Source organism: Macrosteles quadrilineatus, unplaced genomic scaffold, assembly GCF_028750875.1.
Source record: "Macrosteles quadrilineatus isolate MER2022 unplaced genomic scaffold, UCM_ALF_1.0 Scaffold_5__1_contigs__length_97177068, whole genome shotgun sequence".
Lineage (NCBI taxonomy): Eukaryota > Metazoa > Arthropoda > Insecta > Hemiptera > Cicadellidae > Macrosteles > Macrosteles quadrilineatus.
The window spans coordinates 87120459-87144689 of NW_026542598.1; the positions used below are offsets into that span (position 1 = coordinate 87120459).

General features: G+C 34.5%; 1 protein-coding gene across 1 annotated transcript; it reads right to left on the bottom strand.

Moving 5' to 3' along the window:
• Positions 1 to 1030: 1030 nt before the first annotated feature.
• Positions 1031 to 24014, bottom strand: LOC128994860 (kinesin-like protein KIF6). Its single transcript, XM_054419679.1, has 17 exons — positions 23842 to 24014; positions 22057 to 22163; positions 20597 to 20671; positions 18698 to 18740; positions 16862 to 16957; positions 16683 to 16771; positions 15450 to 15572; positions 9669 to 9800; positions 9252 to 9339; positions 8855 to 8998; positions 8043 to 8195; positions 7551 to 7665; positions 6112 to 6210; positions 4662 to 4805; positions 4083 to 4252; positions 3309 to 3670; positions 1031 to 1416 (listed from the first exon to the last, which is right to left on the bottom strand). Exons 1-17 carry the CDS (start codon positions 23902 to 23904, stop codon positions 1233 to 1235), a joined length of 2187 nt encoding a protein of 728 aa, XP_054275654.1. The 5' UTR covers positions 23905 to 24014; the 3' UTR covers positions 1031 to 1232.
• Positions 24015 to 24231: the final 217 nt, after the last annotated feature.

Sequence of the window (24231 nt, forward strand, 5' to 3'; positions counted from 1 at the left end):
GTGTTACTATTTTGTAGGAAACACGGACTTAACTTTATGATGATTGGCAAAGGAAAACACTCTAAGGCTGAATTAAACTGGTACGGCAAGGACATTAAATATATGTTTTCATAAAAGTCAAGTGATTTTAAAATAATATGACTACTACATCCAAGAAACCTTAGTAAAACTTTCATTGAAGGATTTGCATTATTCACATTTAAGGGAAACACAAAACCATCTGAACAACATTAGGCCTTTTAATTCTGCATTTTTTCAGGTAAATATAACTTACGTTACGTTATAACAGTAACTAGCCAAATTAATGCCAATTGAAGCGAATACAATTGTGATAGAGAGGTTATGCGGAAAATCAGGCAGTTCTTAAGTAATGTTACAAAAAAAAATGTTATCGCTATAAAAAATGACTGAAATTTGTAAACGTACTGGCGACAATAGGTAGTACCATGCAGACTACATTATAATTGACAAAAATCAACATGGTTATGATTAGGAGGTTCATTATTCAAGCATGCCAGATACAGTGGTTACCAAAATCATCTACTTCTACCTCAAATATTTTATCCAACTGGGACGGTGGCGTCTTCCTGTAATCCAACTACTAGGAGGTCACAAATTGTGTATATTTATAGGCATGCACTGTGGATCAGATGCTCCCTGGTGTTGATTAACATCCGCACTAGTGAGTACTATGACTATTCGATTCGATTCGCAGTACTATCCTGATAATTAGACCAATTCGTAAATTACAAGGAAAAATGTGGTTCGGATTCCACTATAAACTGTAGGTCCCTTAGTTGCCATTGACTGTATATGCTATTAATTAACAGCTGTGTCTAAGGAACATGTCTGCCTTAGTCACTAACGAGACTAAAAGATCGCAGCACTCATCCTTCACTAATATTTAGGTTAAAATATGCACATAGTGGCGTCCCCATATTAAATAATTAAATGATAATTGATCAAGATATTGAATTTCTATCATTCATTTACAAAGTGCGTCCCAACCTAAAATCAAATCAAAACCAACTTTGATCAGTTATTTTATTTTTACACCGAGATTCTTTTACAATTCCAATTTTATTCCATCCGATACATACATAACATATTTCAACATTCCATTAATTTGAGTTTTAAACATTTTCCGTCTCCTTCACTTATTCTTATTTGACCTTATTTGATACTTTTTGGCCTGGATCAGTTTGATTGTATGTTACCCGACACAGTTGTAGTCAGCTGGGATGTTTGTTCTCGTAGAAAGCTATGATCTCTTCATCAATGTCGTAAACACCAGTCAGTGGAATAGAGACTAATTTACCAGTTTGAAGACCGAGCTCAGCTGAGTGAAGAGACAAAGGTTCTGAACGCACCAACCTTGGTTCCTTGCAATCCAACCGTTCTTTTTCCGAAGTTATTCTGTGGTGGATACATAAATATTATAAATATTTAGGTTAGTACAAGTTAAGGCTAGAGTTTAATTCTAAATGATTTTGAGGATTATGAAATTCAGATTTTTATGTGAAGCATGATTATTGTCAGGGCCTGATTACCCGTTAGGGTAATTAGGCTGGAGCCTAGGGCGCCAGTCAGCCAAGTGTTTTAGGGGGACACCAGACAGCTAAGACTTAAAGCTGGGACCGGGGGCGTAAAGGCCCCATCTAAAGGCCCTAATAAAATTGTTTTAGGCCTAGGTAAGGTGTTTTAGGCCTTACAGAGTTAATTTAGAAAGTACGTATATTATTGTTTGGTTTTTTGATATTTTAGGTTAGGTCTACTTTTGATTTAATACAATCATATGTTTAATGAAATGTAAAATAAATACATTATTTCAAATCAAAAAGTTTTACATTCCTTGAACAACCGATTTGTTACTATTTTAAACCTCGTTCGCAATAGTGCATCACAACACGGACGGGCGGCCGTCATGGCGTTTGTTTAACATTGAACATAAGGTGAAAAATTGCAGGTTGTCCGTTGCCGGCGTCCCTGGGACGGCCAGCATTTTCCACCCTATGTTCAAGGTTAAAAAAATTCTGTGACGGCCGCCCGTCCATGCCGTGCCACCCTAGTACGAACGAAGCTTTATAAGGTCGTACTATGAACTTATTTTAAACAAAGTCTGTACTATCTGTATCTATACTCAACCAGAATTAATAGTGCCTATGACTATGACATATTGTGTAGCTCTTAAATTTAAAATATTATCTCAAAGTCAAAATTTGCAGTTTTAAAAGTTCCTATTCAAACCATGCATTAATTTATGATCAGTTTTCTTTTGTTTTTAAATCAAATGAATAGTAGTATAATGCCTTTGGTCATTTTTAATTTTTGAAATTTTGAAAGTGGTGGCAGAGAGGGCTAGTGGTAGAGAGGGTGGGGGGCGCGAAACAACGTCAGCCTACTGGCGATTAGACCCTTAATCAGGCCCTGATTATTGTATTGTGTTGAGGCATTGCTACTTTGATTCAAGTAAGACGAAGAACTATTTTCTGTCAAACACACATTACAAAATCATCCTGAGTCAGGTAATTTTTAATTGTTTATTCACGCCATATAAATTAAATTGAATTAATTAATGGAAGTAACAAACAAATACCAAGTTCAGAAATTACGGTGGAGATACCACATAGTCCCTAGCTAGTCCTCCAGAAATATATTTTTATTCCATTTTAATCCTAATTTAAACACTCTAAACCGAAGATCTAAGCTGTAGCAATTTCAAATTTAAACCGCTTGCCCAATCAGCCCCACCAATCAAACTGAAACAAATAAGAGAATGAGTAAATTTTTTAGGAGCCGTGAGCAGATTTTTCCCAAGGAGTAATATGATATGACCAACGATGCTTTGTTAACTTGGTGGAAAGACACAAAATTAATGAATTGATTAGTATTAATTCACTTGCTAGTTGCTACAAAATACTAACATAACTCTCAAAAAATTATGCAGCATCATAAGGCCTTTTGTGTTCCTCGTGTTCGGACTACTTGGCCAAGTTTTTTATTGTAAATATTTTAATGTTTCGTATGTGTTTCCTGTTATGTGTCCTAAATGTGCTGACGACTCCATCCACAGATGAGAAAGCCGTACTTTAACATTCATACAACCTGAAGATGTACTCGCTTAGCAGTATGAAACGGCCGTAGTTATTTCATAACTTAAGGATCAATTGACGCAACAGGTAAATTAAACCTTTTATATTTGCATTTTCTTGATGCAGAGGCTAACCCATCATGAAATATAATCTTTTCCTATCTTAAATCTATAAGAACGATGGTTAATAAATAATGAAATTAACAAAGAGTACTACCTGGAATCAGAAAGCAAGGTAGATGTGGAAAAGGCACTGTTATCCAGAATACTACTCAGGCCTGACTCGTTCAACAATAACGAAAAGTCACTTCTTGCATGACCGGATATTTTGTTGGCAAACACATCTTCTTTGTTGAACAGATATGTTTGATCAATATCAATTTGATTCTTCATCGAACAGTTCTTGGATAAACCACTGATATCATTTCTGCATACTTTGGCATCACCAAAACCGCCTAGCTGATCAAAGAAATCTTCAAACGGAACCTTTCCCTTTTTCCAGTTGGTGAATTCTACCAAGTATTTACGTTTCAACCTCTGCAAGTTTCTCTTGGCGTGCTTAAGTCTAGATTTCAACAGCTGAAAGATTTACCAACATTGAGAAAACATAGTTAATTTTATATATCAAGTAGAAGAGAAAAAGTACTATTTTAATAAATTGTATATAAAACTAAAACATTTTTTCCATGGATAACTCTTAGGAGACTAGGTTTTGTATTCGTATACCTAACATATTTCATTTTCTAATTGAACAAAGGTAATTCATTTCACAAAGAGAATAACTGATTAGCTCCAGTTTACAGATTTTTGACTTTGAGCCAAGTAAATTTAAGTTATTATATAACTGGTTTTGATAGAAATTAAAGTTGTAGGACATACAATCCCTCTCAAAAGTATAAACTCTCAGGGCTCATTCAAGTGATGGGATCAGTTATTACAACGATATTTTAAGGGCTAACTCTGGTAATAATAGTTCTGATTGGTTACCTACTTGAAAGTCCTTGAGCAGTTCGGAGTGTCTGCCCATCAGTTGGTCGATGGATATGTCAGTTGCTGAAGCGTCGTCTGCAACAGTTTTTACCTCAGTCCCGGGTATGTTTATGACTCGACCACTCATCATCTCACGAACCAAACTCTTCTCGTCTTGTTTCCACCAATCCACTAAAGTAAATGACTTATTAAAATAAAATTAAACCAAAATTTGATGCCAGTTAGTTTATTTAGAGAGAGAAACTAAACCTAAAATAATGGATTTCCGTTGCAATTAGACACAAACTTAAACTAAAGGAAAATTGCGGACATTTTCCATCAGACATTTGTACATTACAGGCCAGATGTTTTTGGATCTAGAGCCAAACCTTGAAACATAAACTTGACAATGCCGGGAAACACAGCAGCTAAGAACAAAAAATGTTTAGAGCAGGCAAACTTTGACTTTTTTTAACTCAAAAACTATAAAAACAAATCAAATTAAAACTTATTCAAGGCTCACCAACAACACATCAACAACTAATTTGGTTTGCTTTTCTGGAGGGTCATTAGGTTACATGTGAGAAAGTATATCACTCACACATTTCCTGGTGTACAGCATCAATAATGTTGATTTGACTTGCGAGAGCATCCGAGGCAGTTTTCTCTGACTCTCTCGCTTTGCTCCAATCTTCTCTGGCGTTTGTAGCAGCGGCAAACTCATCAAACCCTTCATCAGGTTCCGCTGGATCAAAAAAAAAATGGTTACAATTTTTTCTTCAGACTCGTTTTTTAGCGAATTTCCCTATAGGGAAGTAGCTATTACCGTAGGTCTCATGGTAAGACTTAGGCCCGGGACCGATTTACTTTTTCATTTTGATGTCCCCAGAGGCCAAAAACACCATTCGTTCAAATTTTTATATATGTATATATATATAGATATATATATAGATTTATATATATATATATGTGTCCGTGAACACGATAACTTGAGTAATTTTTATCCGATTTCGATGAAATTTGGTTTGAAGGTGTAAGGCGGGATAAACTTGAATGAGTTCGCGATCCAGCATGATCAGACCATGGGAACAGGGTTTTATGGGGTAAAAATTGGGTTTTCTCACTTTTGACTCTCAAAACACAAAATTTCCCAATTTTTCTCTAAACTTTCTTAAAGAGCTTAAAAAAACAAACAATTCAGTATATCAAAGTGTTTTTGTACGGTTATTGGTTACGGAGAAAACTAAAAAAATGGTAAATTTAAAATTCCCATGTTATTCTTATGGAGAATATTGTAAAATGTTGTAGTTTGCTTGTTTATGGATATATTTTGATCAAACTTGGCAAATTTATTTATTTAATAGTAAGCTATCAATATTTTACTAAAAACACACTTTATTAGTTTCCTTGTAGCAGCAAACCTAGGTACTCGTTAAACCTAATGTTATTTAAATAGATCAATTGAAAATCAATTCAGCCAAATGGAAATTCGCTTAGACGGCAGGTTTGCTGCGGCGGGGGTATTAATGTATTAGGTTAGACAGATCCATTCCTAAGTTACCCACCATGGGTTGTACTGATCCATGGAAGTACAAGTACACTAGGTATGTGTTGGGTTTAGATTTGCAAGAACAAACACTATAAATCTAAACAAAACAAATAAAATTGCATGTTTACGCATGTATTGAATCAAATAGTTCTCTTTAGTCTTTACAAGGACGATTCAATTGGCTGAATTGATGTCATCTGGTGAGTCCATTAACACAGACTTCCGGCCCAAAAACAGTGATGTCGTGGGTTTTATTCTGGTACCTACCCCTTGCTTTGCTGGGTATGTTTCACGCACACACGCACATGTCTCTGTGACCCATGTGAATGAGCAAGTAAAAGGTAAAAAAGGCAACCAACCTCTTTAAAATAAAAAAAATCCTGTTCATATTAATGTTTTCCGCATGTATAGAATGAAATAAAGTACATTTTCTGCAAAATACTTAGTACTGTAGCTCTTCAAGTAAAAATGCCGCCGGCGTAGACATCAAGAAAAAAAATACCTAAACAGAGAACGTTGTATCCAGAAGAACTAGAGTCACTGACAGAACGGAGATTTGGATGTTTACCCTTCATCTCTTGAAGCCAGTCTATCAAATAAACTGTTAAGTGTTCAAGGAATACAATCTTAAAATACTTTGATTTTTATCACAAGCTAAAAATTTGAAAACACACATAAACTCTGTTTACAAACCATAATTCAAAGGCTGCTACAAATTTAAAACAACAGCTTGGGTAATTTACCACAGTTGACAGCGTGAAGTGTTAATTCAAAAGCAGAGCCCTGAGGAATACAGTGAATAAAGTGTCGATTTTCAAAGCCCGGCCATTGGAAACATCGGTTAACCGAATGGCCAATCGCCGGTGATGCCGTGATCATAAGGCCAGGGGGGGGACAGGTGACTTTGAGTTTAGCAACATTTGCCCGACCAAAATGTTCAGCATTGTGTTAAATTGGAGTGCACACACCAAGGAAGCAATCGAGGGACAGTTGCGCAACTGTTGCAATCGTTGTTCCCAGACCAAATTTGCCAGAGACAGCTCTGCGACTCAATTGTCGCGGGACTGTCGCTCCAGGCTTGGTATCCATTGAATTGAAACAAGTCTAGACGCGCACACATACGACTATAATGTCGCTGTTTCGCTCAGTATCAGTCGGCTACTCATGGGAAATAGCACTTGCGTTTGCTCTCTTAACTTTAAATGTAGTGTAAAGTTTGTCTGGAAAAAGTGAATTTTTAAGTATGAGTTTGCGTGTTGAGGACGTTAAATAATTAATTTATGAAGTCATTAAAACCGTGAACGTTTTAAAGTCATTGTAAGACTATTCTGATATAAATTTGAAGAAGACATTGTGGGGGGAGATATTTATGAAGGATCAGTAGTTACAAAAGATTTGAACCCTCTAATCCTCTTCTTCTTTCACGCGCTAAACTTCAAAAACAGAGTAGGGCCTACAAACTATTGTTGTATCATTTAAATCCATACTGTAATGTCCAATTTGCGTCTTGAACAGTCGCCTGTGTGCGTACTCCTGCGCAACTGTCACAAAACTTCAGTCTCCGAGTGAGTTGCGCAACAGTTCCCCTATTAATTGGGCAACTGTTGCTAGACTCAAAATTGCCTGGTCTAAGACAATCTACGATGACGCTGAGACTGCAAGATATGCTCTCTGTACAAGTAAAAAATCAAAGTAATCATGTGAAAATTAATTTAAATGTCATCAATAAATGTTCAAATAATGCTTTTAATTTTTACTGTTAATGACTGAATGTCCGAAAAAATCAGTCCTAACCAATCTCCAATTGTTGCATATAGAACATTAAAACTTGAAAAACAAAAATTTTAAACAGTAGGTATATTGGATTAAAACATCTACAACAAGCCAGCAAAGCTGGATAAATAAAGCAGAAATGGAATTTAACCATTATGTTAAGGATACTAATATCGGTTTTTAATTGTGTGGAGTACAAATGTTTGTTTTCTGTGTACTGGTATTCTCTTTTCCCACAATCTTCTGGAAACAATTTATTTTCTCGTTGTTCTAATTCTTTAACCTGGAAACAAAAATATCAATTTTTCTCTACACGATAGATTGTTATTAATAGCCAATTATGACAAAGGTATTGATGGGATTGTATGAAAGAAGAAAACATACTTGTTTAACTTCCAGATGCTAAAATAAAGGGTAAATAGCTTTACATAACTTGGAACTTGGACTAACTTTAGATGCACAATTGGATTCAATTTTTAACTGTGAGAAAAGCCAGTGACTTTTCTCAGGCGTAAACCAGCAACTTTTTGATTACTTACTACTACTTATTCGCCCAGCTAACTGGTAAAAAATATTGAAATCTTTAAACTCAGTGATTAAACGGTTATTGGCTGAATCTAAAGTATACGTTTAGGAAAGATAAGATGAAACTCATTTAACCTTGTTTCTAAGTAGAGCGCACTGTCCTCGCAGCTGATGTATTTCTAGTCTCAGCTGATTATTTTCTCCACTCAAGTCCTTTTCAGAGTTCAACATCAGCTCATTGGGCACCAGCGACACTCTTTGAGCAAATCTGCATGTTGATATTGTCTCCTGGAAGTTAATATCAAAATCGATTTAAAATTTGCTTAATCATATTTTCATTTTCTTTATATTTAGAAATGTAGTTAAACATTATCATTATCCTGCAGTCTGTTTGTGAGAACTTATTCTTCCTACAATCTCTAACAGTAAAGGTGAAATAAATACCCTAGCATAATTTTTGTACTCGCATTGACTAAATTTAAATTATAGACCAATTATTTTGTTTGGCTTGAAAAGCAATTGGTTTATGTATATGGATATATAGTTATTATGGGTGGTCTTCATTTTTATTCTAGCTAACAGGTAGGATAAGGTATGGACCGAGCTGGTCTAGTGTTAGAGAGCGGGACTTTGGTCCCTAAGATCCTGGGTTCGAGCACCTTGAATCACAAATAAATTTTATCTAAGTGATAAAACCACAACTACTAGACCTAGCCTAAAGTGAAAAACAATCCTGAGCTAGAGCCTGGTTAAAAAATTAGGTATGATAGATCAATTAACTTACATTTACAACCCTGTAGTCAGTGAACTCGTACTATAGTGATCGCAATTTGAGAAAACGTTATATGACACAAAGATATTTTTTTTTGTCCCCCAAAAAAGACTAATTTCTAAAACTCCCAATGAGTTTATAATTCCTCTACACGATAGATCAAACCCAAACTCACCTCAATATTATCTTTATCGATTGCTATGTTGGCGACCATGACAGTCATACAGTTGCCGCCTAAAGAGTCCCGCAAAGCTGAAGTCAGGGTACAGTTGCGGTAAGGAACATGGCTGCGGCCGGGGTCTGACAAAGCAACTATCACCTGATCAACAACATTATCTCAAAGTTCAAAAATGGCATTTACTTTCATTAAAAATGGAACATGTGATGGACATAGTCAACTTAATCAATCAATAAACTACTAATCAATAAAGATCAAAATAGAGAAATCAGGAAGAGAATACAGATGATGGATGATGGAATGTCTAGTTGTATTACTAATTAAAGACTCTACGCACAGGCCTGAGGCCAACCTCTTTAAAAATACCTCAAAAGTATTGTTATGTTTTAATTACCTGTTCCAAGTAATGCAGAGAGAGGTTGATATGTCTGGCCTCCTCCAAGATTATACCCTCTTCTCCGGTTTTGTGCACTCGTTCAGAACTGTTCAAGAAAAATAACTTTTATTTTTTATTCTTGTTGGTTTTTTAGTCCATTCTTTAAATACTAGAACACAAGGCTCTCTCTCTCAACAAAGAATGACTAGTAAGAAATATAGCAGTATGAACAATCTAAAACTAATGACTTTTCTCAGGGTCAAACCAGCAATTTTTGATCCTCTGAAGCACTGTAGGCCTACACAATGCAGTCCAAAAGACTAACCACAAGTAAATGTGATAATTTCCAAAACAAAATTGTACGTCTGTTTTACTTAATTGTTCAGTTTAAAATATCATTTATCAATTATGAGTTCAGTATAAATGTAAACATACCCTGCTAAGTCTACAAGGTTAAGTTTTGCTCGTCTGATCTCTAGACTGTCGTGAACGTGAGCCGTCAAGTGGATGGTGAGGATGGTGTGTGATCGTGAGGAATACACATTCATTGGAGTGTCGCCTACAATCCTGGATAAGAATATAAAATCAATTAGACACGACTCAATTGAGCATTCTGGTAACTCGGTGAGAGCAAAATACCCACTGTATCTGTAAGCAGAATGATAAGGTGTTAGTATTTTTTTTTTGTCCTAGGATGCTAGGCACGAGTTTGGTTGTGTTTTTCACATTACTTCAGGCTAGACCTAGGGGTTGCGGTATTATCACTTAGGTAAAATCCATTGGTGATTTGGCAGGATATATTAACTTTCTGTTACAGTAGACTCCCTCTTATCCGGACTTCTCGGGACCGAGGCCAGTCCGGATAACAGGTTTTCTGGTTAAACCGATGTCTCCAAAAACTCGTTTTAACGGACCATTTAAATGCATACTGTATACAGTATTTGACTTAAATTTAGGAGAGCATCATATTTAGATACATGATCACTGGTCTCAAATCTTTCCCACGAGAACAGTTGTTTCAGTACCGCCCACTTCCTGCCGATCTAGTACGGTTAAATCAATGTGATGATAAAAATTGTTCGGTTAAAGAGATGTCATTTTTGCCGAGTGTAGTCCGGTTAAACTGATGTCCAGTTAAAAGGTGTCCGGATAAGAGGGAGTCTACTGTATGTCTTAGTCCCTCAGATTACGGGGTACAAAAGTTGTAATAAAACTAAAAAAAAAATAATACAATTTTTTATTTTCTAAAATATATCAGTACCGGTAGAGAAGATACTAATGCAAGACTTTGAAGGACTGGAGATCTGTCATCAAGTTTAGCTTCAGTCTCATCATTGGCGACATTGATCATGCATTCAAAGCCATCCACAACATACACAGTGGTAACAAAACTAGCTTGAAGCAAAACAATGTCACTAGGTCGGGAGTTTTAGCTACAAGCATGGTCATGTATTCCATAATTAATATGTTATACTTTCAGTTTTTACTATACAATATTTCTATTTTTGTTTGACTGAACATTTAAAAAATAAACTCTCAGAGTAGTTTTATCGTTTAAAAAACCTTTTAACATCATGGGTCCTGCACATGGACAAGCGACTGAGGTAGTTCAGCGATCCTTCGCTAGGTTGCATTAGCATCACACAATCTTAACAAACACGTAGGACATAGATATTCCATGAGCTAAAACGATTTTGCATAATCATGGATGCCAGCTTATTGTAAACTAGCAGAGAAACCTGGTGTTGCTTGGGTCTAAATACTATGCACAATAAAAACACATTTTAAAGGAACTATGTATCAACGTTTATTTTCATTAAACATGTTTAGAGTCCCTTCATATTAGCTGGAGTGTTGGTGTAGGTCTCACGTTCACAGACTGAGCAGGTTTGGATTTTCCTTGTTTGTATCTCTCTTTCCATGTCGTGCAATTGTCGTCATTACAAATCTTGCAAAATTCATTGTCCGTCTTCTTGGTTTAATTTATCTTGACAAATTATGGTTTTTTTCAATGGTTGGATTCAAGTCCTTGATCAAGATGTCAATCCTCCTTTGTCCTGTCAATCCTCCATTTGTGATCTGTTTCAATCGTTGTTCAGCAGCCTCTTGTTTCTTATATTCAGCTTTTTCTCGATCCTCTACAGTTCCAAGTAATGACTCCATATATCATCTAGCGGCTCACCAATTTTATGCTCATTTTACAGGTAGCTTTAAGGCGTGGCTTGTTAAATAGTCTGCAGGTTTGCTGCGGCGGGGGTATTTACCCTTACTGGGTATTTCTTTCGGTTCTTCTTGTTTTACGTTGCCATACCCCCGCACTTGTCCCTGCTCTTTTACCCCCCGGCTGCTTGAGGGGGAGGGTGGCCGTGAAACGCTACTGCCCCACCTAACACAGGAGGAGCAGCAGCAGGAGGAGGAGGAGGTCCCAAGACTTGGTCCAACAGCCAACTAACTGCCAACCCAACACCTACACCTACCGCAATAGAAAGTACATGAGTCATTGTAATTACTTACGTATGGAAAAGAGAATAGAATTAGTAAAAGAAATTAGCTTGTGTTGGCAATTCTCACTGAAATAATGAAAATGAGCCGTCTCTATGGATACTTAATTTATTGTTATAGTTTGGCTAGAGGATAAATGATAATATTTAATAATCTCACTTTTTTCATGATTAATAATAATTTCCTACTCAAACTGGCATTTAATAGCTCAAAAACATTATTGCTAGCCTTTAATCTTCAAGTCTCTGGTTTGATTCCAAGTGAGATCTTTACCAGACCCAGATGCCATTTATCTATGCTAACATATATTTAATTTATTTTAGGAGCAAAACTCTATTGCGTACAGCTTATTTTTGTGATATTCTCCTCGGATTAATTAAAATAGTGTTGTACAAGAACACAATCACTCCTTTTTTTCTAAATGTAAAAAGGATGATTCAGAAAATACTATAAAGTTCTTCTGTTACATTTTGACAACTGTTCGATATCAGATATCACAATTCTTCTCTCAATTTCCAAAGTTGTTCTAATAAAAAAATCAAACACTAAGATTGCTACATGGCACATTTGTCCAAAGTATACATAACTGTTTAATAGAGTTGGACGAGACTGGATTTTAAGTTTGAGATGAAATTCTATTTTCTCATCATAAATCGAGACGAGATCGAGACAAGATTATCAATTAATCAATTTGTTTTCATTTTAAAAATAGTTGTTTAGCCTCCGGATTACTGTATTATACTTAAAATGGTTTACAATACCTGCATATAGTAATCCTTTGTTGCTGATTTAGGCAACTAGTTTCGGTTCTTGTTTTGAACCATCTTCAGGCCTCAAGGTGTCAAGTGATCACTTCACTCTGTTAACGACCTTCGGATGAAGTGATCACTTGACACCTTGAGGCCTGAAGATGGTTCAAAACAAGAACCGAAACTAGTTGCCTAAATCAGCAACAAAGGATTACTATATGCAGGTATTGTAAACCATTTTAAGTCAATTTGTTTATTGAACAAAAATTGGATACATGCATGTTATAGATCTGTATGGATCTTATTACTATCGGGAATTATTCAATGCAAAGTTTTAAAATGGTTAATAAATAACAATAAAACTATAATAAAACAAAAACTAAAGTGCAACTAATAATTTATTACAAAGGTCGATACGAAAAGAGTGTACAAAATAACAAAAGCTTACAGGAACTTAAATAGTTATGAAAATCTTAAAAAATAAAATGAAAACAAGACATATTTGATTTTAAAACTGCAACATGCACTATCTCACAACAGTCACAGTCTATGAGACGACAGAATTGTAGTACAGCACTAAAATTATCCAATATCCGATATCCGGCATTCATTTATCCGCGATTCTGGTTCATCCACAAAGGTAACTGCTTTAATCTAAATAATAAAGACTTGTATAGGCTAAAAGGCTAAATCAACTACATTTAAAGCCAAAGAGAACTACTGTATGAGATGGTGTATTGTAGTAAATATCCGATTATTACTTGGTATTTGAGAAACAATTTAAACAACTTTTGTGCAAACCATTAATATACTCCCGCCACAGCAAACCTGCAGACTAAGCGAATTTCCATATGCCTGATTGGATTTTCAATTAAATCTATTAAATAACATTAGGTTTAACAAGTACCTAGGTTTGTTGCCACAGGGAGGGTAATGAAGTGGGGGTTTCATTTAAAAATATCAATATCTTAGTATAAAATAAATCAATTTGCCAAGTCTGATCAAAGTAAATCCATAAACAAGCAAACTATAACAGTTTACTTATTCTCCATAAAATTGAATAACATGGGAGTTTTAAAATTAAGATTTTTTTATTATTTCCGTAACCAAGAACTGTACAAAAACACTATATACAGCACTAAATTATTTGTTTTCAAGCTCTTTAAAATGATCTAGAGCAGTTGGGAAGTTTTATGTTTTGGGGGTTCGCAAACTCATTCAAATCAAATCAAATCAAAATACTTTTATTCCAAAAACTACACGGTACAATAATAGAACAATACATTACATGGAATTATTCCCCCGGATAGACTGTTGATCTGTGATCGGGGGAAGAGTTCTTGTAAACCATTGTTAGGCAATATACAAAGTATTTAAAATTTGTTCGATGCTATTACCTATATCTACTAGAAATTAAAAAAGACAAAGACCTTTATAAATTGAATATTAGAAAGGAAACCCCTAATTTGATTTAAACAAATACTAAAGTCTATAGTAATACATAAAAAAAAATAATAAAATGGATCCTAATAAACTATAAATTACTGAAAACGGTAACAAAAACATGGTTGAATTCTGCATCAGCCGTGGCAAAAACATCTTTTTCAGTTAATGGAAAATAATTATACTGTGTAAACGGACTGTATCAGCGCCTCTGCAGCCGCCCACCCGATACGCCCGAGCCACTCGCCAATCCTGCGTTTGTTCACAGCAACACTACTACCCTCCGCCTCAATAATGTCTGATGGAAGGTACGGTATAAAACATGTGCTAGATAGAAAGCGTTCTTGTTAGTGGAATTGAGGAATGATCTAGGTAAACAAAAGCCAAAATTTATCCGGTTTCTAGTGGGATAACAATGTGATATTTCTGTAAATATTTGTTGCTTGTTTGACTTTATAAACAGTAATAGTGATTTAATGAATAGTTGCCTAATATTCAATACTGGAAATTCAATAAAGAGTTGATCTGTTGGATATCAGAGTGGTTTTTTAAGAATTTTTTTTATTAGAGATTTCTGTGATACAAACAAAGGCTCCAGCACAGCGGATGAGACGCCACCCCAAGCCAAAATTCCGTACTGGAGCACCGACTGCACGTAGGCGTAGTACACCGTCCTGCAGTGATCCACCACCAACACCTGGCCCAGCTGAGCGAAAGCATATACCAACCTTCTAAGCCTCTGTTTCACAGACCAAAGGTGTGGAACCCAGCTTAATCTCTGATCCATGATAACGCCTAAGTACTTATATTGTGAAACACACGTTTGACAGTGTCACAGCAGCAGTCCCGTGACAGCGGATCACCACAAGTTCATTCAAGTTTATACTGCCCTACATCTTCAAACCAAATTTGATAAAAATCTAACAAAATATTCCTCAAGTTATCACATTCACGGACGTATTTATATACAGTAAATCTATATGTATAAATATTTATAAAAAAAAACAAAAAGAAAAACAGAAAAAATACTTTATATGTCTCCCATTACTTACTTACATTGGTTACTTTGATTGATAAACCAGAAAAACATTTGACAAGTCAAAATTCAAAATTAGTTACAACAAGAAATAACTCCTTTAGAATAAAACAAAAAATGCCGAACAATAATCGGCAACCAATGAACAAATATGAAAAATCAGGAATATACCCAATCAACTGCAAAGATTGCTCTAAATTTTATATTGGACAAAAAAGGAAGGTTAATTTCTTGCCACTTCAAAGCATATAATCAGTAAAAGTGTATTTAACAGTGTTTAGTCTTAAATTTGTTTGCACTGGAAGCCTTTTTCAGAACAATATAGGTACTTGAAAAATTTCCCACTGGCTAACCTCATACTTACTTCATCATAACATTCATACTTTTGTACTTCCTGGTTCCCCACACAATTTTTTGATCTGGGAAAATTTATCAGCCTTAGTAGTGTTTGATCTACAAAATAATCAAATTCAAACTCAAGCTCACCTATTTGTATCGCCAGTTGAAAGTAATTCTAGAGCTTCAGTATAAGTTTGGATCGGTGTCAAACTCAAATTGTGCCACTCCATAAGTTTGTCTCCGTTCTCTCGCAGAGCAATCTTCTTTTTCCTTGAAGATAAAAGAAACACTATAACTAATTCACCATAACCAAAGTCTTATTTCAAATCAGAAGTCTTTGATTATCATTGATCAATGGCTGTGTGAAACAATAGTAAACCCTAATTTATGGTAAGTATACCTAATTTATAGTACAGTAGAGTCCCGATGGCGGGATCGGGACCCGGGACGAAAATGAAAATGTTTAATAAAAACATGGCAAAATGTTTAAACACTATAGGCCTACAACAAGTCTATCTCGCCCGACCGCTAATACTTCGATGAGGTACAACTAACTGTCGTTACTACAGTTTCGGCTTTTCCCATATGGGTGGCACGTGGGTGGGTCATCACTTTTTGTGTCTACAATTAACTGCATTAATGCTGTCACACAACGCAGTTTTGACTTTTCCCGATAAGTAACAGCAAGTACTGGCTAAACAAAATAAAATTAAAATTAGTTTTTAAAAAAAATTTTAGTTTAGTTTTGGATTAAGCGGACTTTTGTATTACCAAAGTTTGGTTTATGGGGACTCCACTGTATTAGTCAATGCTAATAGTAAAAAAAAATTACACATAAAACAATCATAACTCTTCCAATACACATTAATCTCAGACAATTCAAACTACAATTTCAAATGATCAATATGTAGAGGTATGGTTTAATGGATAGGAGTTCTAATTATTATACACAATCAACTACACGTATATTTCATTAGCACAACCTTTACAATCTACTAACAATGGGTTTTTAAATATTACAGTTTTGTTAATCTGTCTTATGTAGTTCTTTGAGAACAATTATCCTGCGGTCAGGCTACGGAGTGTTTTTCTGTCATGATCACATTATGAGATCAAGATGGCACAAACGTCTGCCGAAACCTGATCGAAGGACAATAATCCTCAAAGAACAATAGGCTGAAAATTACATCAACACAACATTATTTAGTTCTTACCATTGCAGTGCCATAAAAACGTACAAGCTACTACATTTTCCATTTAACTAATAAGAACAAGATCAGATATGTCAAATAATTAGCAAATTAGGTCTACAGCTCTACTATTTATAGAGGAAAATTACTAGGTTTAATTTTGCAGTCATTATTCATGGCCAAAACTTACTCTTTGCCAGCCGACAGCAATAAATCGTTGCTCTGCTCGTTGTATATCTCCAGGTAGGACATTTGGACGTCGTATGTTTCACCTTCTGCCTAGAAAAAATTCAAAGGAGTTTTAAAAAGATGTGTTTCCTCTAAATTACTGATTTGTGTAACATTTATCTTTAATTACCGACTACTCACTTGTTCCACAGCTGAGAAGATGTCTTGCAGAGCTCTTGGAACAACGCCAGGGTTGTCCTTGGTACCTGATATTGTGTGGGTTTTCCCGCTTCCGGTCTGTAACATAAGAAACAACTTACCAAAGAAAGATCTTTTTTTTAATTCCCTTATGTTAAATTTATTACGGTAGTCAGCCTTCAGCTTAGTTTTGTTTTATTTTGCGAATAAGAATAAACCATTAAGTGAGAGTATTCATGTAATAAACTACCATTATTGACTTTTAGATACTAGAAAAGGGCATCTTATTTATTCTGTCGATGAGTTGTAGGAAGTAATGTCAATTTTTGAATTTTTGCATTGTTAATTCTAAGAATCCTTTGTTTTTCATTTTCCAATATACCGGGTGTCCAAAACCACCCGTACACCCCTTTAAAAACGAGGGAAACGTTTTCTTACAAACAAAAAATAATACAGAACTAGATAAATTGGTCACGGTCTACCAAATAGTGATAATTTCAAATCCAAAATCACACCGGAAGTGGCTTTTTCAGACCGGAAGTTGACTTTTTAAAATGTAAACTACCAATTTTGATCACAGAATCGGATTCTACGTTAAAAAATACATCCCTTTTGTCTAAAACATTTTTAGAAAAAAACTTGTTTTCTAACCTCAATCCCCTATTAAAGTCAATAATTTTGGGTCATTCATCTGTCAAAGACACTCCAAACAATAATAGAGAAAAACAAATAACTAAGATTACATAAATACATATGATGCATAGGATCAGCTGTTAATTGTAAACACCTTAGTAATTGAGTAACAGCTGGTCTACACATTGATTAAATTATTTTTTTTATCATTTGTTTTTACATTTGACCACTTTAATGTAAAAACAAATGATTAATTTTTAAAATAAAATGAAACCAAGCAATGTGTACACCAGTTGTTACTCAATTACCATAGTGTTTACAATAAACAGCTGATCCCATTCATCATATTTCTTTATGTAATCTTTGTTATTGATTTTCTCTATTATTGTTTCAAGTAACTTTGACAGATGAATGGACCAAAGTTATTGACTTTAATAGGGGATTAAGGGTAGAAAACAAATTTTCTCTAAAAATGTTTTAGACAAAAGTTATGTATTTTTCAACGTAGAATCCGATTCTGTGATCAAAATTGGTAGTTTACATTTTAAAAAGTCAACTTCCGGTCTGAAAAAGCCACTTCCGGTGTGATTTTGGATTTGAAATTATCACCATTTGGTAGACCGTGCCCAATCTATCTAGTTCTGTATTATTTTTTGTTTGTAAGAAAACGTTTCCCTCGTTTTTAAAGGGGTGTACGGGTGGTTTTGGACACCCGGTATGTATTTGACACTATTTATGTATGTATTGCATACTACTAACAAATAAAGATTATTTGAATTTGAATTTATCTATTTGATTGGAGCTAAATTTTTTAATTCAAATAGAACACTTGAAAATCTAATAGAGTGTGCTAAGTTTACTGGCAAAATTACATTCTTCTTTCATTGACACAAACTTGGCGGTTTCAACATATATCATGCAGTAGCTTTGAACAGCAAACTAAAACAAAGCTAAAACTCTGTTGGTCACTTAATCCAGCTAATTTCTAAAACTTGATACATCTTTAACATAACAATGAGATGTCTATTTTTATATTCTGCCAATAATCAAAGCTAACGTTAACAACGTATAATCAACACAGAAAACTCTAACTTCAGAATGTCCAAATTTAAAAGATGATAACTTCTCACTAACCATGGAACACCACAAAATTACATAAAACTAATTTAATTGATCAATTTTATATTTATAGGTAAAAGTATTTACCTGTCCGTAGGCGAAAATGGTTCCATTGTAACCCTTGAGGGAGCTAAAACATGCAAAAATATTTAATTAGACGGTTGTAGCAACAAAGAGACAGCGGAGCTCTCCTCGAAAAGAAGTTCTCGTAGAAAACAATAACGTCATTGAAGAAATATTGGATTATTTTATACAAAATAAGTGATCACTGCTTCAATGCTTTTCTTCAATCATGTTGCAAACAAAATAAAATTATCAAGGTAAGTTACCTGTGTTCAAGTATAATATTCCTTACTGAATTCCAACGTAAAAATGTGAATGTACACTGTTGAGCCACGTCATCGTGACCTGCACTGCCGTCTGGTGGCATTGGCGCAAGTACACTGGAAACTTCAGCTGCTGTGCTTTTCATATGTTGGGGTTTATAGTAGTATAAAAATTTACATTAGTGTTCAGTCTTGTTAAATGAGTGGCTATAGTTACATTTTGATGCCACAATAATTATGTGCCATGTTAACTATTTTCATACTAAAACAAAGAGCTGCTCCAAAGATACGTCTGAGAATGAACAAGTCATACTACAAAACTAGGTACTCCAATTGTTGTAAATTTGTACCAGCCTGTAATATACATGTTATACTTTTCTGCTAAATTTAAGAGGTTTTCAATATTTAGATAAAAGGCTGTGATTTTCAGTAAAGTATTTTTACTTGGGTTGGGTGGAGATAGAATTGCCAATACATATGTGTTATAGATCAAGAAGTTATTTATGTTGTTTATGATTTTGTTATATACGTCTTATATCCAAGTGTTGCGAAGTAATTATATCAGAAGGCCTAGAACCATGACGTCACCAATGGAGCTGAACGAGGAGACCGGCAGTTGAAGTAATGCAGCAGGTTAGTAAGCAAGCTTATGTGTCTTCTCTTGTCAGAGTCTAACTGCAATAATATGGAAATCATATTAACCCTAGAAAGGTATCATCATCCAGTATGACGCTAAGAATATCAATACGTAAATTTGACGTACTGATAGTTTATAGGAATTGTCATACAGTAAAGTATTGTCATACAGTATGCTAGGGGTATCAATACGTAAATTTGACGTACTGATAGTTTATAGGAATTGTCATACAGTAAAGTATTGTCATACAGTGTGCTAGGGGTATCAATACGTAAATTTGACGTACTGATAGTTTATAGGAATTGTCATACAGTAAAGTATTGTCATACAGTGTGCTAGGGGTATCAATACGTAAATTTGACGTACTGATAGTTTATAGGAATTGTCATACAGTAAAGTATTGTCATACAGTGTGCTAGGGGTATCAATACGTAAATTTGACGTACTGATAGTTTATAGGAATTGTCATACAGTAAAGTATTGTCATACAGTGTGCTAGGGGTATCAATACGTAAATTTGACGTACTGATAGTTTATAGGAATTGTCATACAGTAAAGTATTGTCATACAGTGTGCTAGGGGTATCAATACGTAAATTTGACGTACTGATAGTTTATAGGAATTGTCATACAGTAAAGTATTGTCATACAGTGTGCTAGGGGTATCAATACGTAAATTTGACGTACTGATAGTTTATAGGAATTGTCATACAGTAAAGTATTGTCATACAGTGTGCTAGGGGTATCAATACGTAAATTTGACGTACTGATAGTTTATAGGAATTGTCATACAGTAAAGTATTGTCATACAGTGTGCTAGGGGTAACGTCACATGGAAACTGACTGCTGAGAGCACTGCTGGAAGGTGGGTAGCATCCATCTACATGGATTGGGGAGTGGAACGTTAAAAATAACTCGCCCTACATACAATTTACGAGTGATACCCTCCTAGGGGTATTGAAATATTTTCAGTGTTATCAGGACCAACAGCATAGAGACATTTGAACACATTCAAACATTTTACCTCTCGACGACTGGTTTGGCGACTGCATCGTATATATGGACCTGTTGGGCTTCCTGGTCAAACACCTTCACAAACCTGCAATCACAAATCGTAAAAGAAAATGCTTGTTTTGGGTGTACAGTAAAATAATAAAAATAAATAAATAAAATAATAAAATAATACTGTGGGACAATATTAACTTGACAGCCCCGATCCAGCAGACTAAAACATTAGGAAAAATACCCCCGCCGCAGCAAACCTGCAGACTAAGCGAATTTCCATTTCCCTGAATGGATTTACACTAAAATGACTCCTTAAAAATATCACATTTATTCCCTATTTAAATAGAATCAGTTTAAAACATACTTAGGTTTGCTGCAACAGGGAGGGTAAAAGTGTTTTTTATGTAAAATGTTAACAGTTAGTAAGAAATAAAAACATTTTCCAAATTTGGGCAAAATATGTCTATAAACAAGCAAACTACAACAGTTTACTTATTCTCCATAAGAATAACATGGGAATTTTAAATTTACAACTTTTTGGAATTTTCTCCGTAACCATTAGGCGCATTATAACGCTTCAATATACTAAATTATTTGTTTTTTTAAGCTCTACAAATTAGTTTCGAAAGAAATTGCAAAATTTTATGTTTTTTGGGTCAAAAATGGGAAAAACCCATTTTTACCCCATAAAAGCCCCCATAAACCCCCGTTCCCATGGTCCGATCATGCTGGTTCGCGAACTCGTTCGAATAAACGTAGTTTTACACGTTTGTACCAAATTTCATCAAAATCGGATCAGTTTTGCTCGAGTTATCGCGCTAACGGACACATATATATATATATATATATATATATATATATATATATATATATGAATTTGAACGGATGGTGTTTTTGACCTCTAGGGACCTCAAAACGAAAAAAAAAATCGGTCCCGGGTCCAGGTCTTACCGTGAGTACTAGGGTAATAGCTTATTCCCTATATGGGAAATTCGCTAATAAGCTGGTTTTTCAATTCAACAATTTTAGCAGTTCTTTTCATAAGTGATAGTAATTAAAAATAATGGTTAATGCACAAAAACTTGAAGAAATCTATGTATACCTAGATTGGTTTGTAAAAACAGTTTTTTTTTATCCATTGGGGTTTATTTTGCTAACTTACATGTTTGACAGATTTTAACCAATAATTTATAGGTAGTTCAGAAAAGCTGCATGAAAAATGTTTAGTAGCCACAAAGGTGTCTGATAAAAAAGTGGTAAGCCATTTACAAGCAACACATGGAACATTAATAAGATAATATTCCAACAAACTTACGATTTATGTTGGGAATTAAAACTAGCCCACTCTCAGGAGCATTAGAAAATCATTTTATTGTGTCATCAAGAAGAAATTCTGGAATTAGGCAAGAAATCATCACTACCTATAGTAAAATCATTAAATTATATGTAAAAAGGCTGTTCACTTACTTTAATACTTACTGAAAACTGTAGGAATCACGCTTATGGTTCAGGAAATTATTGTTCTGGTATTTGTACAAGGTTAAGGTGTCACTATCAGAATCTTGATCAGAGTTTATTACATACTCCTGGAATTGGCAAACAAAAATCATTAAAACTCTTACAATTAAAGCTGGTAAGATCTAACTTACACTGTTGATATTATCCTTTCAACCATCCAAAATGTACCAGTACACACATCAAGACTAACCCAAAGCATTTACTTTTTGCATGGATATTTATTACTATTTTAAACGTAGCAGTAGGTTATCCCAGCCAACTGTAGTCACTATAGGGGTTTATATTTTCTTGTTACTGTCCAAAACGACCCTTTGTCGTTTTTCTTAAAACTAACCTGACTAAACTATATCTTTAATCTGTTTTGATTTTCTGTTTATATTTTGGTGTTATTTCGTCACTAACATAGCAACCCATAAGGCCCATGTTAATGTTTTTTTAAAATTTAAAATTCATTTTTGTGTTATGTTTTAGCCTATTTTAATTTATAAAGGGATTTTGCACATCTACAGAAAAATATCTTTCATTTGGTACCAACCGTGTGTAATTCGTTCCTCAGTAGTATGGTCAGGCTAACTGTCATAAGTTTTGCAAACTTTTTTAGTATATAAGATAACAAAACACAAAACATTTAATATTCTGGTCAATCAGATGGTAACAAAACACATGGTAACTTACAGCACCAGCTGAGGGTGAGTCGCATCTCGTCTGACCTTATGATGTGGGTCTATCCAAAGCACGAAGCAGCTGTATCTGTAGTCCTAGCAAACTATATATAAAAATCACTATAGTGGCCTATAAAAAAAACTATATATAGGCCTAGTTAATTCAGATCATTCAGAGGCCATGCCATTCCATCATGTAATTCTGTAGGTAGTAGTTTAAAGAAATCTGCAACGTGTGTAAGACAGTACCACCTCTTGACTAAGTTAGACAGTTAACTTAATTGCTTGATGAATTAAAGAACCAGCAACCTTTTAGTATTAATTTAGAGTCTTGTTCAAATCAGTACGCTACCGCTAGCCACCCAAAACCTGGTTTATTTAGTATTAATCATAATTTATTTATTTACCTCAAATTCAAATTCTTTATTAACTCGTAACATCTTTTGGAATACAATGTACGTACATAGGCCTAAATAGGAGTTTTGTCAATATTTATAAAGCTAATACTAAACGGTTATATTTGATAAAACTAATTAACTTACAATTATTAAAACTACAATAGCCTAATTTGAATAGGCCTACCTATTTGAACCTAAGACCTAGGCCTATTTGAATACACAGCATAACTTAAACCATTGGCTACACTTTACTTTACGTCCTAGGCTTACACTCATTCTAATGGAATTAACGATCAATATGTCGATTAGCCTATTCGATTGTTTCATTCGATATGCCTATTGACATTTTCATTCGGTTGAGTTCATTCAAATGAGTGTAGGACGTAAGGCTGATACAAAACTGTTGGTAGTAATTAAAGGAAGCCTCAACGACAAAAAAGTTATTTAAGCGAGTGGTAATATTGAACCTACTATTTATATTGATGTCAAATAACAGTTTAAAGAACGTTTTTAAGTGCGTTTTAGGTAAGTTCTAGAAACTGAACAGTAACCAATCATGACTTTTAATAATAAGTGATTGCATTTAGCCCAGAAATCCAAACACCCATCCACCAGCTGTAAATAAATAGGCCTAAAGCAATTTATTAAGTCTTGACTAACCTAACTTAGGCTATACCTAGGCCTACCTGAATTTCAGATAAAATGTTGGGTTTTATTCTGCAAAATATTAAAATTGGTGTCTTAGCCATCAAAACGGTTTGGCCAAAATAGATATTTATATTTAATCAAAATATTTAGTTGATAACAATTTACAAACAAAAATAAAATAATTAAGTAAAAATTAAAAATTGCAATTCAAACTAAATCAAATACATCTGATGTTGTTGATGCAGGCAGAAGGAGAAGAACAAGAAGAAGAAATCAGGAAAAAACAAATATTTATGGACCTCTTTACCAACATAAAAAACGTGTTGTTTATCTACAGATCCCTATTGTATACTGTATTAATTCATTAATCTAAGGTATGGTTTGAATTTAAAAATGAGTGCAGAATCAAGACAAACAATATTGCAGAA

What these genes read in the sequence shown, in the direction of transcription:
- LOC128994860 (XM_054419679.1), bottom strand. Translation starts at nt 23,904, where the DNA reads ATGGCTAAGACACCAATTTTAATATTTTGCAGAATAAAACCCAACATT. An exon ending in TCTTCTCAGCTGTGGAACAA is followed by an intron (nt 16,772 to 16,861) that starts GTGAGTAGTCGG and finishes AATTTTTTCTAG; the next exon opens with GCAGAAGGTGAAACATACGA. An exon ending in TCAACTGGCGATACAAATAG is followed by an intron (nt 9,801 to 15,449) that starts GTGAGCTTGAGT and finishes ATTCTTATCCAG; the next exon opens with GATTGTAGGCGACACTCCAA.